Genomic DNA, 14,399 nt, shown 5'->3' on the forward strand with positions numbered 1-14,399 from the left:
GATGAAAATAGTTTCCATTAATGATTTATTATTGACTAGAGTTACTGTAAGAAAAATATTGTCTTTTGAGAATCATATCATTATTACTACAAGAAGTAGAAGATAAAGAATTCGAGGAAAAAAGATGAATGCATACTATCCACATGTCTTTCTTCTTTTAATACCACATTTTTTTTTAGAATTAATTAGAAAAAGATTAAATGATAATGATCATTATGCAAGTAATAAATATTTTGGTGTAAGAAATCACACTTGAAGATAATTTATAGAAAAAAAGTATGTATATCAATTAAAATAATTTCCTTTATTATTATTATTATTATTATTATTATTATATTGTTATAGATTATTACTCTTATTCTATACATTGATGACGAAAAAAAGGGATAATAGTCTTCCCTAAGTTGTATGTTAATAAGAGGAGGAAAATATTAGCGTGTGTCTGTGATACATTAATCTGAATGGTTAATGTAAAATATGAAAGGTTGAAATTCATTTAGTTTTTATTTATTTATTTACGGTATTATTTTTTTGCATTAAAAGATATGGAAATTAAACTTCTTAAGTAACGTTTTAGTTTTGAGTCTAATAAATTAAAATTAGATGCTATTTTTTTTTATCTTTTGGATTTACTTAAAATGTATTCGCATAGTAAACCCTTTTATACTTTCATTTAATTGTATACCTAAAATAAGTTATTAAATTTTATGATAATTAATTAAAATAAATTTAAATTGATTTCTGATTACATAAAAGTGCTACTAAACAAATTTCACTGTCCTAATTGCACTATATAACTTTCAAAATAGTTATTATAAAAATCAATAAGGTTATCACAAAATATTATAGTATAAAACTATTTTACATTCTAGTATGTATGCCTAATTTAATTAAAATATGATGATAATGTAATATGTTACAATTATACAATTGAAAAATATATAATTTTTTTTAAGTGATTGAAGTGACGTTATTTAATGGTTAAATATGAATTATCCATCCAACATTTAGATCAGTTCAACCTAAATTTTGCTGGTTTATCCCAAATTTTTCACTTGTTCAACGGTTGGTTTGACGAGCAGTTTTTGAATATCAAACGGATCTTTCTAAAAGATAATTTTAATGTGGTCGATTTCTTCCTCTTTTGCAATTAGCTCTGCTGCAGCACCTGCTCTAGCTAATTATCCAGATAAATCTCATTTTAAAATAATCAATTAAATATAACATAGGTAAAAAAAATCCTTCTTTAATTATAAGATAATGCAATAAATTATGTTAAATACTGACTCGCCTAAATAGTTACGTGTTATCTTATAAATACATGTTATTATGTTGAAACAAATGTAGTATTTAATAATAATTTAACATTTAATAACAAACCGAGAATCACAATCAAAGACATAATAGCACAGTGGAAGACCAAACGATCATCAATTATTTCGCAAGTGTTAGAGTTCTAAAATAGTATAACTTTTAAACTAATAATACATAAAAATTAAACTGAAAAAAGTCCAAATACTGTGGTCCATCTTCCATGTAAATCTTGAAAAAATTAGAAATAAAAGTGTATGTAGTTGTAATTTTACAGCAGTTGAGTACAGAAAGGAGTATTGTAGAGTAGTGTTGTAATGTGGTTTGTTTTTCATTTTGACCCTTTTAGGGAGAAGAGTGAGGAAGCAAGAAAGAGAATATGGAAGGTTGAAAATTTGGGCGACCTTTGAGTGTACCCCACAGATGGGGTGAGAAACTCAAGCAATGAATGGGAATGCAGTAGAATACAAAACAATACCATCAGCTGGTTAGTTGTTGGGTTTATAGGAAGGAAGGAACTATGTAATGTTGTAATTATGTTATTATTGTGAAGTGAAGTGAATCCTCAAAACAAAAACAGCTGTAATAAATCATAGAAACAAACAAACAACGAAACAGTGTCAGCAATAAAACAAGGCACAGAGAAACTGCAAAAGTCAATAAGGGCAACCTATGCCTTTTGGCCCCCATTCTCATTCCGTTGCTAACAAAACTACACAAAGACTTTCTCAACAAAACCAATACCAGACGGTTATCTAAGTCTACTCTTCCAACCATCCCCTATTCCATCTTCCTATTCCTATTCCTATTCCTATTCCTATTATATCAATCAATACAATTTCGCTTCTTATGTGTTCTTCTCCTTCTTCCCTTTATTTTTTTTCTCTCTCTCCTTCCTCTAACAATTAACTAGAGACGACCCAATTACCTTGCAGATCTTTTTCCAGGGAAAAGTTTTGATTTTTTGATCGGTAAGGGACTTTTTGGATTACCACTCCATTATCTGGGTCTTGGGAATTTCCCTTTTTTTTCCTTTTTTTTGTTTTTTTTTTCTGGGATGATTGAATTGCTTGTTTTATTGATCGGCCTTCTTTTGGAATTTGTTTAGTTTTGGACTTTCACTCACGTTGAGTTTTTTTTTCTTGTTTGCAGTTTTGTGATAAGAGTTAGATGTTGAGTGATAGACGGAAAGGTTAAGGTGGGGCTGGATTATATGGACAGTCTTTGTTGCTTCAGCTCTGTCAGCCAGGTGAGGAATTCTGTCCCTTTTGTAATATTTTCTTTTTCTTTTTCCCTTCTTTTGGAAATAATCAATCTTCATATGAGGATGTCATGTGGTGAATGGCTGATTGAGAATTTGAGAATTAAGCTCTGGTGCTGTGCTAGTGAATGGACTTGTGACTTCTCCAAATTTTATTTTCTTAATCTTACTCGATGAAAAAGGTTTTGTATATTGATTATTTCTGTTTAACAGTTGTCAATAACCAGCTCTTCTAAAAGCTTAAGCTTTTGATAGAGACGTAACAATGTTTTTTTTCATGTCTCTGACATGGTCGTCCGTGCAAGAATGTTTTGGACTTGAAGACTAGAGAATGAACGAGCATGCTTTATCTCATACTTCATACTGACATTTAATTATAAAGAACAGTGGGGCCATGGAGATTTTCCTATAATAGGATTGCACTACAAGGATTTTCTTACCTTGTTTAAGGATGCACTGAATAAGTATATCTAGGAGCCGGTGATTCAATGCTTGCCTTTTGAATATGGTATAGTCCTAGTGAGAGTTAAAAAGTAAATTAAAACTGTGGAGAGAAGCTTTGGAATCACATGGTTTCCGATTAAGCAAAAGGAGAGTATATGTAATGCAAATTCAGAAGAACATGTGCTAGCATTGGGTTGGATGTGAAAATTGGCAATCATACTATACTAAAAGGCTATGTGGTTTTGGTATCTTCTATTTATTGCGAAGTGACTGAGAAAAAGATGTAAATCATGGACTTTGGATTGAATCGATGAAATTGGTAAATGACTGTCTTATTTGTGATAAAAAAAAGGGGCTCACCAGGCTTAAAGGGAGATTGACTAAATACCTACAAGGCCAACTGTGTTTATGGTATGTCTTAGAAATTGGTTTTGGCTCTAATTCAACACTACAAAACTTACTTGTGAGGTGAGAGTTTTTTCTTACATATATACCTTAATTTGGTCATAGAATTAATTGATGTAGGATCTCCATCACATTTTCCTCGCAATGATAATTGGATATTTCAAGTGTGAAGTTTGCAGAATTGAACACTTGTTGGTGGTCTGATAATGACATAATAACAAGTGACTGGACAAGTCCAACAACAATAGTTCGGATAAACTCTGATCTTAGAATTTGAATTTTAGTCTAACTCAATCCACAAAGTTAGTTAATGATGTGAGAAGTATCTTCCATTTATATACTTTAATTTGGTTACATCAGTAGCCAATGTGAAATTACCTACACTTGAATGTTGGGTGGAGAAGTGCCAGCTAAAGCACGAGTATTGAAATATAATATTTTGGTAGATGAATGTACTTGCTAGATAAAATAGGATTAATGTTGGATATTTATAGAGGAATACCACCTATCGAGGAGCATTTGACATACTCTTGCCTGACATGATTTGTCCATGTGTGGAGGAGAACAACTAAATCCCCTGTTGAAAGAATTGATTAGATGGAGGATAGATCAATAACAGGGTAGTGGTTGCCTAAGGAAAAATCCTAGAGAAAACATTGAAAAAGCATATAATGTAAAAGTTCTTTCTCATAATTTGGTTTTAAATAGCAGACAGTGGTATTTTTTTATTGTTGTACCTGACATCTTTTGGTTTTGTTGTGCATACAGTAGAGTTTGCATAGAATAAACTCAAACCCTTGGTCATAGAAGCGCTAATTCCAAGTGATTATCTTCTGTTTTTCTCATGATTAAACTAATGGATTGTTGATCCTTCGTTATTTAATTTAGGCTATATAATCTCCACCTTTTTGCACTTCAAATTATGTGTGTGCCTTGATGATCCATTCTTCACTTCTGATGATATTCACTTTCTTAACTGCCATAAAATACGAACCATGGAAATTCAATCTGAGCTCTGGTTGGAAGAACTCCTTTACTTATGATTGAAATTTTCTTTTTACTCCATTGTTCTCTTTCCAAGCATTCTCAGAGGTACTGCAAAATGATTGTTGAATAATGTTCAGAAGAGAAGTGGATGGTTGACATGAGGCATGTCCAGAAGATCAGTTGATGATTAGAATGAGAAAATTTGAATCTTCTGAATTGGCTTGATCAACACATAGCTGGAAGAGAACATGATGAATGATGCAAGAATAGATCTAAATTAAAAAAACTGCCAAAAAAAGCTAAAAAAATATACCAACTATGCCAACCAATTTAGGAATAAGAACCAAGTAGCTATGATATGGCCTAATGGAAAGAAATGAGCTAAAGAAGGCGAAAGCAGATAAATCCATGTGAGGAGTTAATTCAAGGAAAAAGAGGTAAGCTAAGCTCTGGAAAGAATACAACACCAATGCTGGAATAGACCCCAACAAGTCTAACATGGGCCGGAGCAACCAATAGGAACAAATGTTATCAGACAATGGGAGTTTCTGATACTTCAAACTTGGTAGCAGATACAGCGATGGAATCAGATCATCAGATCAAAGATGGTTCCATGTCAATTAACTCTCTCAAAAGCTTAAGCTATAAGTGAAAGCCTAAAATTGACTTTATTTTTGTTTACAATTGGCATTTGCGAGACATGCTAATTTCAAATGGCTATTTTGGTGATGATTAACACAAAAAATGGTCTATTGTGCTAATCAGTGGGTTTTGTTCTACTTTTCTGTAATGCCTCTTTTATTTCCTTGTGGTGCCTTATACTATGTTTAGTTATGCTGATAGGCAATATTTTTGTACCATGCCAATGATTGATTTGTGGCAGTATCCGGGCATTGATTAAATAGTAGACACCATTGCTAGATGGAAATATAAGATCATTGAGTATTTAATATGTTTTTGACATTGTCTTAGTGATATCTTCCGACTTATATTCCCTTTCGATAATCACAGATGTAAATTTTTCCTTTCCTTTCCTTTAATATATATACATTATTGAAATATGTTAATCAAAATCTATAAAATCTTCTGTTGTATTTCAATTTCTCTATCTTTAGGTGGTTGGAGGACGTTCTTCATGTAACTCTGGCAAGGGCAAGAGCAGTCAGTCCTCAGTCAAATATGGCTATAGCCTAGTTAAAGGGAAAGCAAACCATCCCATGGAGGACTACCATGTAGCAAAATTTCTCCAATTCAAAGGGCGAGAGCTTGGCCTTTTTGCCATATATGATGGACACCTGGGAGACAGTGTGCCGGCCTATTTACAAAAGCATCTGTTTTCTAATATCTTGAAGGAAGTGAGTTGTTGAATCAAACTAAAGAGCTGTTATGATTTATTACCATAATTTCATCTGATTTATCTGGAAAAGGGTTTTTCTTCATTTCTATTTTATATTGCGTATAGTATACTGATTTCTTTTGTTCTCAACTTCCTATACCTTATGGCAATCAATATAAGGCTATCAACCATATAAAAGTATAAAACATTTTAGTTTTAGTCTTGAAGAGGTTGATAAGATCTCTGTCCTACCAAGATAAATTTGAAAGGTTGAGTACTGCTAAATTTGGTTTATTATACTTTTTTTAATATCTCAAATATATTTATGATTGTGAATTTGTTATTCTTTATCCAGGAGGACTTCTGGAATGATCCATTCATGTCCATTTCTAATGCCTATGAAGCAACAGATCAGGCAATTCTTACTCATAGTCCTGATTTGGGGCGAGGAGGATCAACTGCAGTGACTGCAATTCTCATAAATAATCAGAAATTATGGGTAGCCAATGTAGGAGATTCACGAGCTGTTGTGTCAAGGGGAGGGGAGGCTGCACAGATGACAACTGATCATGAGCCCAATACTGAGCGGGGCAGCATTGAGACAAGAGGTGGCTTTGTCTCAAACATGCCAGGTTCATCAATTAACCCTCTCCAAGTTCTCTGAGTTGTTGCTTTATGTGTTCAATGCTGATTTTTTGCTATAATGAGATATTACTAGTCTCATAATCTAATTTGCATTTTCAAATTACAACATGTGACTGTAAGAGAGATGGAGATGATATGTGTGAGAGAGATAGAGGTTTGACTCATGATTTTTATTCATTAGAAAAGTCAAGGATGGGTTGAATGAAACTATGGAAGTTTAAAAAAGTGAAGGATAGATTAAATTAAATGAAAGTAAGTAAGCTACAGTCCTTATAAGTAACCTGAATTTCAATGTAAGATATTATCCATATTGCTTTATATATGGCCACCGTTCCAGTTTTTAGGATGACTGAATCATACGAGATATCTGTAAAGTAGAATGATTATCAGATGGTTGTGGCTAATGCATGTTAAGTTGTTAACTTCACTACACTTGAGAATAAATTCAAGATAGATTTCTGTAATTTTATTCTACATACTTTGAGATAGATTTCTGTAATTTATTCTGCAGTGATTTTTTTTGAGAGATATTTTTCTCGGACTAAATGACAAATTATTCCTATATGCTTATGCTTAGTCTTTTCTTAGAAAATTGGATTAGATGTCACTGTCATGTGCAAAGCTGCTTGGTTATCTTTATCACAACACAACTTCATTTGTTGAATGTTCCCTGAATTTTAATTTTGTATTGTTTTATCCAAATAATATCATAGGCAGCTATGGCCAAGTTCTATACTCACCTTCCACCCTTGATCAAACAATGTCAATGTACTTTATGCATCAATATAACATATTTGTGTTCCTTTCATTCATACGATCCATTCTGGGTTTTGTCTTGTTGGAAAGTTGCCTTAATTGTGGACGGCACTCATAACCTGCCTTATTTACTACCATTTTGGGAGTTGTCTTAATTCTGGTCTTAAAAGGTTGTTGGTTTAGTCTTGCATCAACTAGAGATCTGACTTGATAAAACATATATAGATTAGGCAATTCTTACTTTATACGGTTTTGTGGGATTAAGTTAGACATTAAGGTCAATTTGTAATTTATATATATATATATATATATATATAGAAATTTATATAATTAAGTTTTAATTAATTTCGTATAAATCTATTTTCTATTAAATAAAATGTGTAAAATGTTCAGTATTTTAAATAGAATCGAGCTAACAAGCGGTTGAGTCATTCATAAGCTTGAATAAAGTCATTCACAAGCTTGAATTTTGAAAGAAAAAGTTCATATGAACTCAAGTGGAGTTTTGAGTCAGCTGAATCAAGCTTGATTTATTTCCGACCCTAGTGTGTGGATTATAATGCAAACATAGAAGAAAAAATTCAGCCTCAGATTGTCTATTTAGGTATTTTTTTTGTTGGGAGAACAGTTAAAATTTTCAAACAAATGCAAGTTGGTGGAAATTCAAAAAAAGTGTACTCCATGAGGTAGTAGAATATATGTTGACTCTTGGAGAATTCCACTATCATTATGAGAGGCTAGGTGGAGAGGTGGGACAATTTAAGTTTACTAAATCACATTTTTGAATGAAGTCATTTACCACCAATAGGAAGAGAGAAGACACTGTACTAAGTAAGACACACATAAGTCTATACTTGATACCATCTTAGGAAATGAACTTAAAGTTTAACTTAACCTTACAAAATCAGCTTGTAAGGTGATGATGTTTTTACCCAGTTAAATACTATAATTTGGACATATTTCTAGTCCATGTGGGATTTCCAACACTTATAATTGAGAAATTTTTTTCAACTTTGTTTAGAAAACTTGTAACCGAGCAGGCTTTCCAAATTTGTTCAAAAAACTTGTAATGAGAACAATTTTCTCAAAGTTAGTTATCTTGTTTAAAAGAGTGAACATTTGTTGAGATGTTCTTGTGAACATAGACAAGAAATGTAGCCAATAAGTTTATTATTTTGGAATGGAATCATTTGTTTCTAGGGTTTTCTAAGTTGTCTTTAAGTGATGCTCCAAATGGTTACTATTTTCTGTGTTAAAACGCTACCAGAGGGGCATGCTACTCATTTTTGGCTACACTTAAATTCTGTCCCAATTTATCACATGTTCACTTTGTAGAATGACTCTGAACTTCTCTGTTTGGACTTAGTTCTTCATTGAGCATCTTTTTCCCATTAATCATGATTTGTTATTACTATTACCTTAGTATCATTATGGTTTATTATTATCATCATCATCATTATTTTTTTCTAGAGAATAAAGGAAAAAGTATTATAGTTCAACGTAACTACTCTCTACCATCTATAGTGTCCTACACTTGGGATAAGTATTACACTCTTGAGGAGAAATCATACTAGGAGGAATGATTTGACATCACTGTAAAGTCCAAATTACATGAATAATTTGAGTGGATAACTTTATCACCATCACCACAGTTACTGTCAAATTAAAAGTTCTTTTTCAAATAAATTATATCTGCAAGACTAATTTGAAAAGAAAAAAAAAACGTTTTACATTTGAAATGAATTAAGAATCGTTTGATTACATTCAAAAGTTAAGATAACAAGTAGTAATAAAGTTTACATTCTATAGGGCATTACTTGGTATAAGTTTGTGAAATTTTACTTTCTATTTTGTAATAATTTCTTCATTTTTGTGGTTTATATCAGGTGATGTTGCAAGAGTGAATGGGCAGCTAGCAGTTTCTCGGGCCTTCGGAGACAAAAACCTCAAAACACACTTGCGATCTGATCCTGACATTCAGTGCGCTGATATTACCCCAGATGTTGAGCTTTTGATACTTGCTAGTGATGGTCTATGGAAGGTTGTTTTTATTCTCTTTTTCTCTGTTTTTCCAGTAAGGAAAAAAATGCACTTTCCATTCCTTAACTCACCTTGGATTTGTTATTTCTTTTACATCTGTCCTACAACTAATTTAATTCATTATTATTCCAATTTTTTCCCAGATCCAAAAGTTTGTCCCAGTTTCTAACTAACATCATTCCAATTGCTAATAGTGGCATCTTATGTTTGGACAAGTGCACCATTGACACTACATCTAGGATTTCATTTCATTATCATTCCAAATATTTTCCCAACAGAAAAGCTAATGAATGACATACACTTCCAAAAGGCTCTATTATTGAGTCAAATATATCAAGAATCACTAAAAAGTGTTACATAGGGTGTTGCTGCTAATACTTTTTTTAAGCCATACATGCAAGTTCCATTAGCATTTTCAGCAGGTTTAGTGATTGGAATGAGTGTTAAAAAATTTTAAGTCTCTTGTATTGTTGGTAGTTTATGCATGAAGCTTTTACATAAATGTTTTCTTGTTTTGGAAGTGTTAACATAGAAGTCTAAGACAATAGAAAATGAAACTAAATGACACATTGTTTTGGTAAATAATTATTCCATGCATTTATTCCAGGTAATGGCAAATCAAGAAGCTGTTGATATTGCAAGAAGAATAAAGAATCCACAAAAGGCAGCAAAACAACTAGCCACTGAGGCATTGAACAGAGACAGCAAGGATGATATTTCCTGCATTGTAGTTCGTTTCAAGGGTTGAAAAATGGAACACACTCTCTCTCTCTAAAATCAGGGTATATATTTATATTCTACAAATCAAGATGCAATTCCATACCCATCAAAATCCATTATTAATTTGGAATATCCTGCAAAAATAGGTTTTTCCCCTTCCCTTCTTCATATGTAAAAATATAAAATTTTAATTCTCGAATTTAGGTCGTGGCGTTTAGTATTTCTTTATTTCTTCGTTGTGTAGATTCACACCATAATTTTCTTTTAATATGCATCATTATTATTATTGCTATTACTGTTATTCATGCATTTATTTTAAGAACCGAATGTATTGAAGTGATCATAGCTTGAGTTGCTTTGTTTCTGGCAACAATTCAAGCTAGAATTGCAATTGTTAGAGTCATCCATTATTATTTAAAATTGATGTTGTGATTTTAAGTAACAATGATTATTTCCTATTGTATACTAGCTTTTCATAGAAGTGAGAGGAAAAAAAAAGCAACAGAGAACATTTTTTTATATAAAAGTTAGAAATTAGAATGACAATGCAAATTAATTTTCATATATATTTTTGAAACAATTATATGTATATTCTTTTAGCAAATATTACTTCTTGGATAGATACCCTCATGGTTTTTAGTTTCATAGTGTGTGTTAAACTTCCAAAATACCCTTGTTTATAATTAAAATATTAAACTTGTTTTCTTTCTCCCTCCATAGAAACAAAAGTATGGCCACCGGTAGTGAGTATTGATGTTGTATTTGTTGTTTCTTTTTCTCTTCTTCAAACAATTATCGCCATTTGTGCCCATCAACAAACATGTATGAGATAAATTTTCGCTGTTTGATTTCCTGAAGATTTTATTCGGTTTTTGCTTCGGCTGTTTTTACTGCACTTCCATAGCTTTTTCTAGCACCCCCATACTTCTTAACATACCAAAACTATCCTTTGTTCTATAAATGTTTTTCATTTTGAAATGAGTGATTTGGAAAAAATCTGAATTATAGAATTCGGAAGCTATTTTCGAATCTGAAAATACCTTGTGGATTCTATAATTCAAATTGTATTTCATTTAAGAAAAAAAATTATACAATTTAGAAAGTATGGATCATTCGGACTGTTTCGCTACATATTAGTTCATCTTAGATTTGGTCTGTAAAATGTGAGTTGGATTGGTCCACTTTACATAAGAATTGTGAGTTGATTTTATTGGTCTGTTTCATGTGAAAGTTGGCATGCGGATTAGGTCTGCATAAAAAAAATAATTAATAAATTTATTTTTTTAATATTTCTTTTTTATTAAATTAATTATTATTCTTATTTAAATGAATTAGGTAAATGATCTCGTATTATTACTTTCACAACACATAGGTAATAAGATATGGGTAAACAAAATTATTATGATGTCATCATTTTTTATGAAATTATAATTTTAATTATACTAATAAATTGATTACTAAAATATTTTATTAAATATATAATTTTTTTAGGTTAAGATAAAACAGGTAGATACATTATTAATTTTAATATGAAAAATGTATAAAATTATATATATTCAAATTTTATTATAGAAATCACTAAGGTTTGAGTATTGAAATCTAAATAATTTATGCATTTTAAAAAGACAAAAAAAATAATTAAATATTAAAAAATTATTATTGAATTTTATGAAGGTATTATGAATAAGAGATTAAAGGTAATTTCCTTCATTGAACATTTTTTTTTAATTTTGGAATGTGAAATTCATATGCTTTTTGGGTTATAGAATTTAGAAGTTAAAATTTGTGTTTTGTATTATACAATATTCTAGATTACACAATCTATAATACATATTTTATATTTCAGATTGTAGAATTTAGAATGGAAAAATTTAGAATTTTTCAAAATAGGAGGTTGCATGAAAATATTGTGGGGGTGCAGAAAGAAATTTTTATATTTTTAAAATATGCGGGCTAGCTCGCCCCGTCCTGCACTTGGCCTGCGTGGGCTGTGGGTTATGCAGGACAGACCTAAACAATCCAAATGCAAATCAATGAGACAACAAAAAATGCATAATGAACCCAAGTCGTTCCAGACACCAAAGCACCTCTATAAGCAACAACGGAATCAAACCCAACAACACAACACAACATAAATCTTTGTTGTCCAAAAAGGCAAACACACAACCTGCAAAAAGAGGCAATGGAGAGAGTAATCAGCAACGACAAAACAAAATATGCAAACTCCCCTTCAGTCCAGACAACCAAACCCAACAAACTAAAAAATACAAAGCATTAATGGAGACTATAGCGCGACACGATGAGAGCGAACACCAAAGAAGAAGACCAAACCCCAACCAATGGCGACGAAACTCTCGCACCACCCACCATCATGACCAACATCACTAGTACTCCAAAGAACCCAACCCCAAAACACAAAATGAAAAACACGACAATCGTGAACTATACGCGGTGCAATAGGGGAGACGAAGCGATAAATGTCATCCATCCACTACTACGACCAATATCACTGGAGATCCAAAGAACCAAATCAAAAATATAAATGCAAAGAATTGTGAGTAAGCAACGCAACGAGGGAGAAGAGAAAGCGAACGAGCGCGCCAGAGAAAAAAGTGAATGTTAAAACACAAAACTTAAAATTTTAAAATACCACATATAACATTGATTCCCCATGCAACTGATGTTATATGTGCTTAGTACATCTATTTTGAGTACAACCGTTGTAATATCAGGAATTGCAAAATTGTCACCGCTTAATGTGTAATGATTTGATCTTGAACATAATGCTTTACATCAATTTTCATTTAATTGATTTAATAGTTTATTGTAATATTTGTATTTTGCACTAATGCTTGTACAAATATTTAATACTTTTAATGTTATTGCACACCTGGACATTTATATGGTAATCATATTTTAACAACAACCTAGGGTTATAAGTAACCGCCCAAGTGTTGAGATGAAGCTGAGTAGGAGCCACGTTGAGCGCCTTAAGGACGCCCATCGTGAAGTTATCAAAAGGTAAATAAACGTGTAAGTCTGAAAACAAGCAAGAATACATGTAAAAGAAAGGTGACTCAGAGGGAGACCGACCCAAACATATGGTCTCAGTCGATAAGCATGGCTCAACCCTAAAGAAGTCAAGGCTAGCATCTGCCTTTAAAATTGGAACCCTCTCCAAAAAGTCTGCGACAGAGGTCTCGGTCGTAAAGGCAAAGGTGATCCTAGTTACCTTAGGATCCACTCAATCAATCTCTAGGGGGGAGATGACCTGCTCAAGGGAGTCTGACCGGCCGACAGCACCGTCCGGGTCGTCCCCTCTAGCCGCCTCCTCCACAGGGTGCAACACTTGGATTGCACCGACCGACAGAGGCTCGGTTGTAGAGGAGTTAGAAACAGAAGACGAAGATGAGGACGAAGGACGCACGGGACGAGGAGAATGGGGAGCCGAAGAAGAAGAGGTAGGACGAGACAAAGAAGACATGACTAACCTTGTGAAAGACGAAATACAACAGCTTAGGAGGACAAGGAGTGTTCGGGTCTCGGAGCAAATATCGAAGTAGTAGCGCAATGTCTCGGCATTGTTGGGACCACTATTTATAGCCCTCGAGGGTCTCGGGAGACGAAGCGTCGCAACCATCTCAATCGTTAGATCTTTTCGATCCAACGATCATTGTCGCTTGACGCCCAAAATACCCCTCATCAATACGGGTCACGTCATGCGTGCAGGCACCGCCTGATGTCACGTCAAGCATCGAGAACCCCAATCGTCACACCAAACTCAGAAGCCCGATCGAGATATCACTCTCAAAAGACTCTTCGAATTAATCATCCTCGAGCCTGAGGGGCAAGTGTACCGGTGAGGACCGTACGACTGATGTCACATCTCGGTCCCCATCACTGGATCGACTGAGGTAGAAACACACTTCTATAGGACCGACCGACAACACAAGTCCAATTATGTTCAATCAAGGTTAGTGAAGCTAATCCACGATTAGGAGTTAGGTAATGCAACCCTAAACGCGGTCCAACTCCTTAACCTGACCCAATAAGGAAGCCTACAAAAGGTAATATAAATAGCACATATTCCAAGAATCAGGTATGTCATCGTACAATGCTCTTAGAACTGAATACCAAACATCTTTGTTGACTTGAGCGTCAGAGTGCCTTCTGCAGGTACCCTCCTAGCCTGGATTACAAGAAGACCAAGAATTGAGACTAGAAAGGAAGAACAAGAAGTTTGCAAGGAAAGGAGCTGAAAGTACGACCGATAGAAGGAGAAAAAAAAATTCTCTCAATAATTTTCTAGGCCCCAACTTCCGTACTAGAACACCTATATTTATATAATTTATCATAATCCTGATATTATTAAAAGTTTTAATTAGACATTTAACTTTTTAAATTGGGATCAATTTGTTCTCTGATACATTCAACGTGACAACAAAATGAGACATAAAAAATGAAATGAATACTAATTTATAAAATTAAAAGACG

The 14,399-nt window shown here is 33.0% G+C and overlaps 1 protein-coding gene across 1 annotated transcript; it reads left to right on the forward strand.

The window, feature by feature from the left end:
* Positions 1 to 1,850: 1,850 nt before the first annotated feature.
* Positions 1,851 to 10,197, forward strand: LOC137811858 (putative protein phosphatase 2C 9). Its single transcript, XM_068613713.2, has 6 exons — positions 1,851 to 2,282; positions 2,464 to 2,560; positions 5,524 to 5,763; positions 6,100 to 6,376; positions 9,032 to 9,186; positions 9,793 to 10,197. Exons 2-6 carry the CDS (start codon positions 2,525 to 2,527, stop codon positions 9,931 to 9,933), a joined length of 849 nt encoding a protein of 282 aa, XP_068469814.1. The 5' UTR covers positions 1,851 to 2,282; positions 2,464 to 2,524; the 3' UTR covers positions 9,934 to 10,197.
* Positions 10,198 to 14,399: the final 4,202 nt, after the last annotated feature.

The sequence above is a fragment of the Phaseolus vulgaris genome, chromosome 2, assembly GCF_051622355.1.
Source record: "Phaseolus vulgaris cultivar YP4 chromosome 2, ASM5162235v1, whole genome shotgun sequence".
NCBI lineage: Eukaryota > Viridiplantae > Streptophyta > Magnoliopsida > Fabales > Fabaceae > Phaseolus > Phaseolus vulgaris.

Coding starts and splice junctions, on each gene's coding strand:
- LOC137811858 (XM_068613713.2), top strand. CDS start 2,525: ATGGACAGTCTTTGTTGCTTCAGCTCTGTCAGCCAG. Junction 5,764..6,099: donor TTTCTAATATCTTGAAGGAA/GTGAGTTGTTGA, acceptor TTCTTTATCCAG/GAGGACTTCTGGAATGATCC. Junction 9,187..9,792: donor CTAGTGATGGTCTATGGAAG/GTTGTTTTTATT, acceptor CATTTATTCCAG/GTAATGGCAAATCAAGAAGC.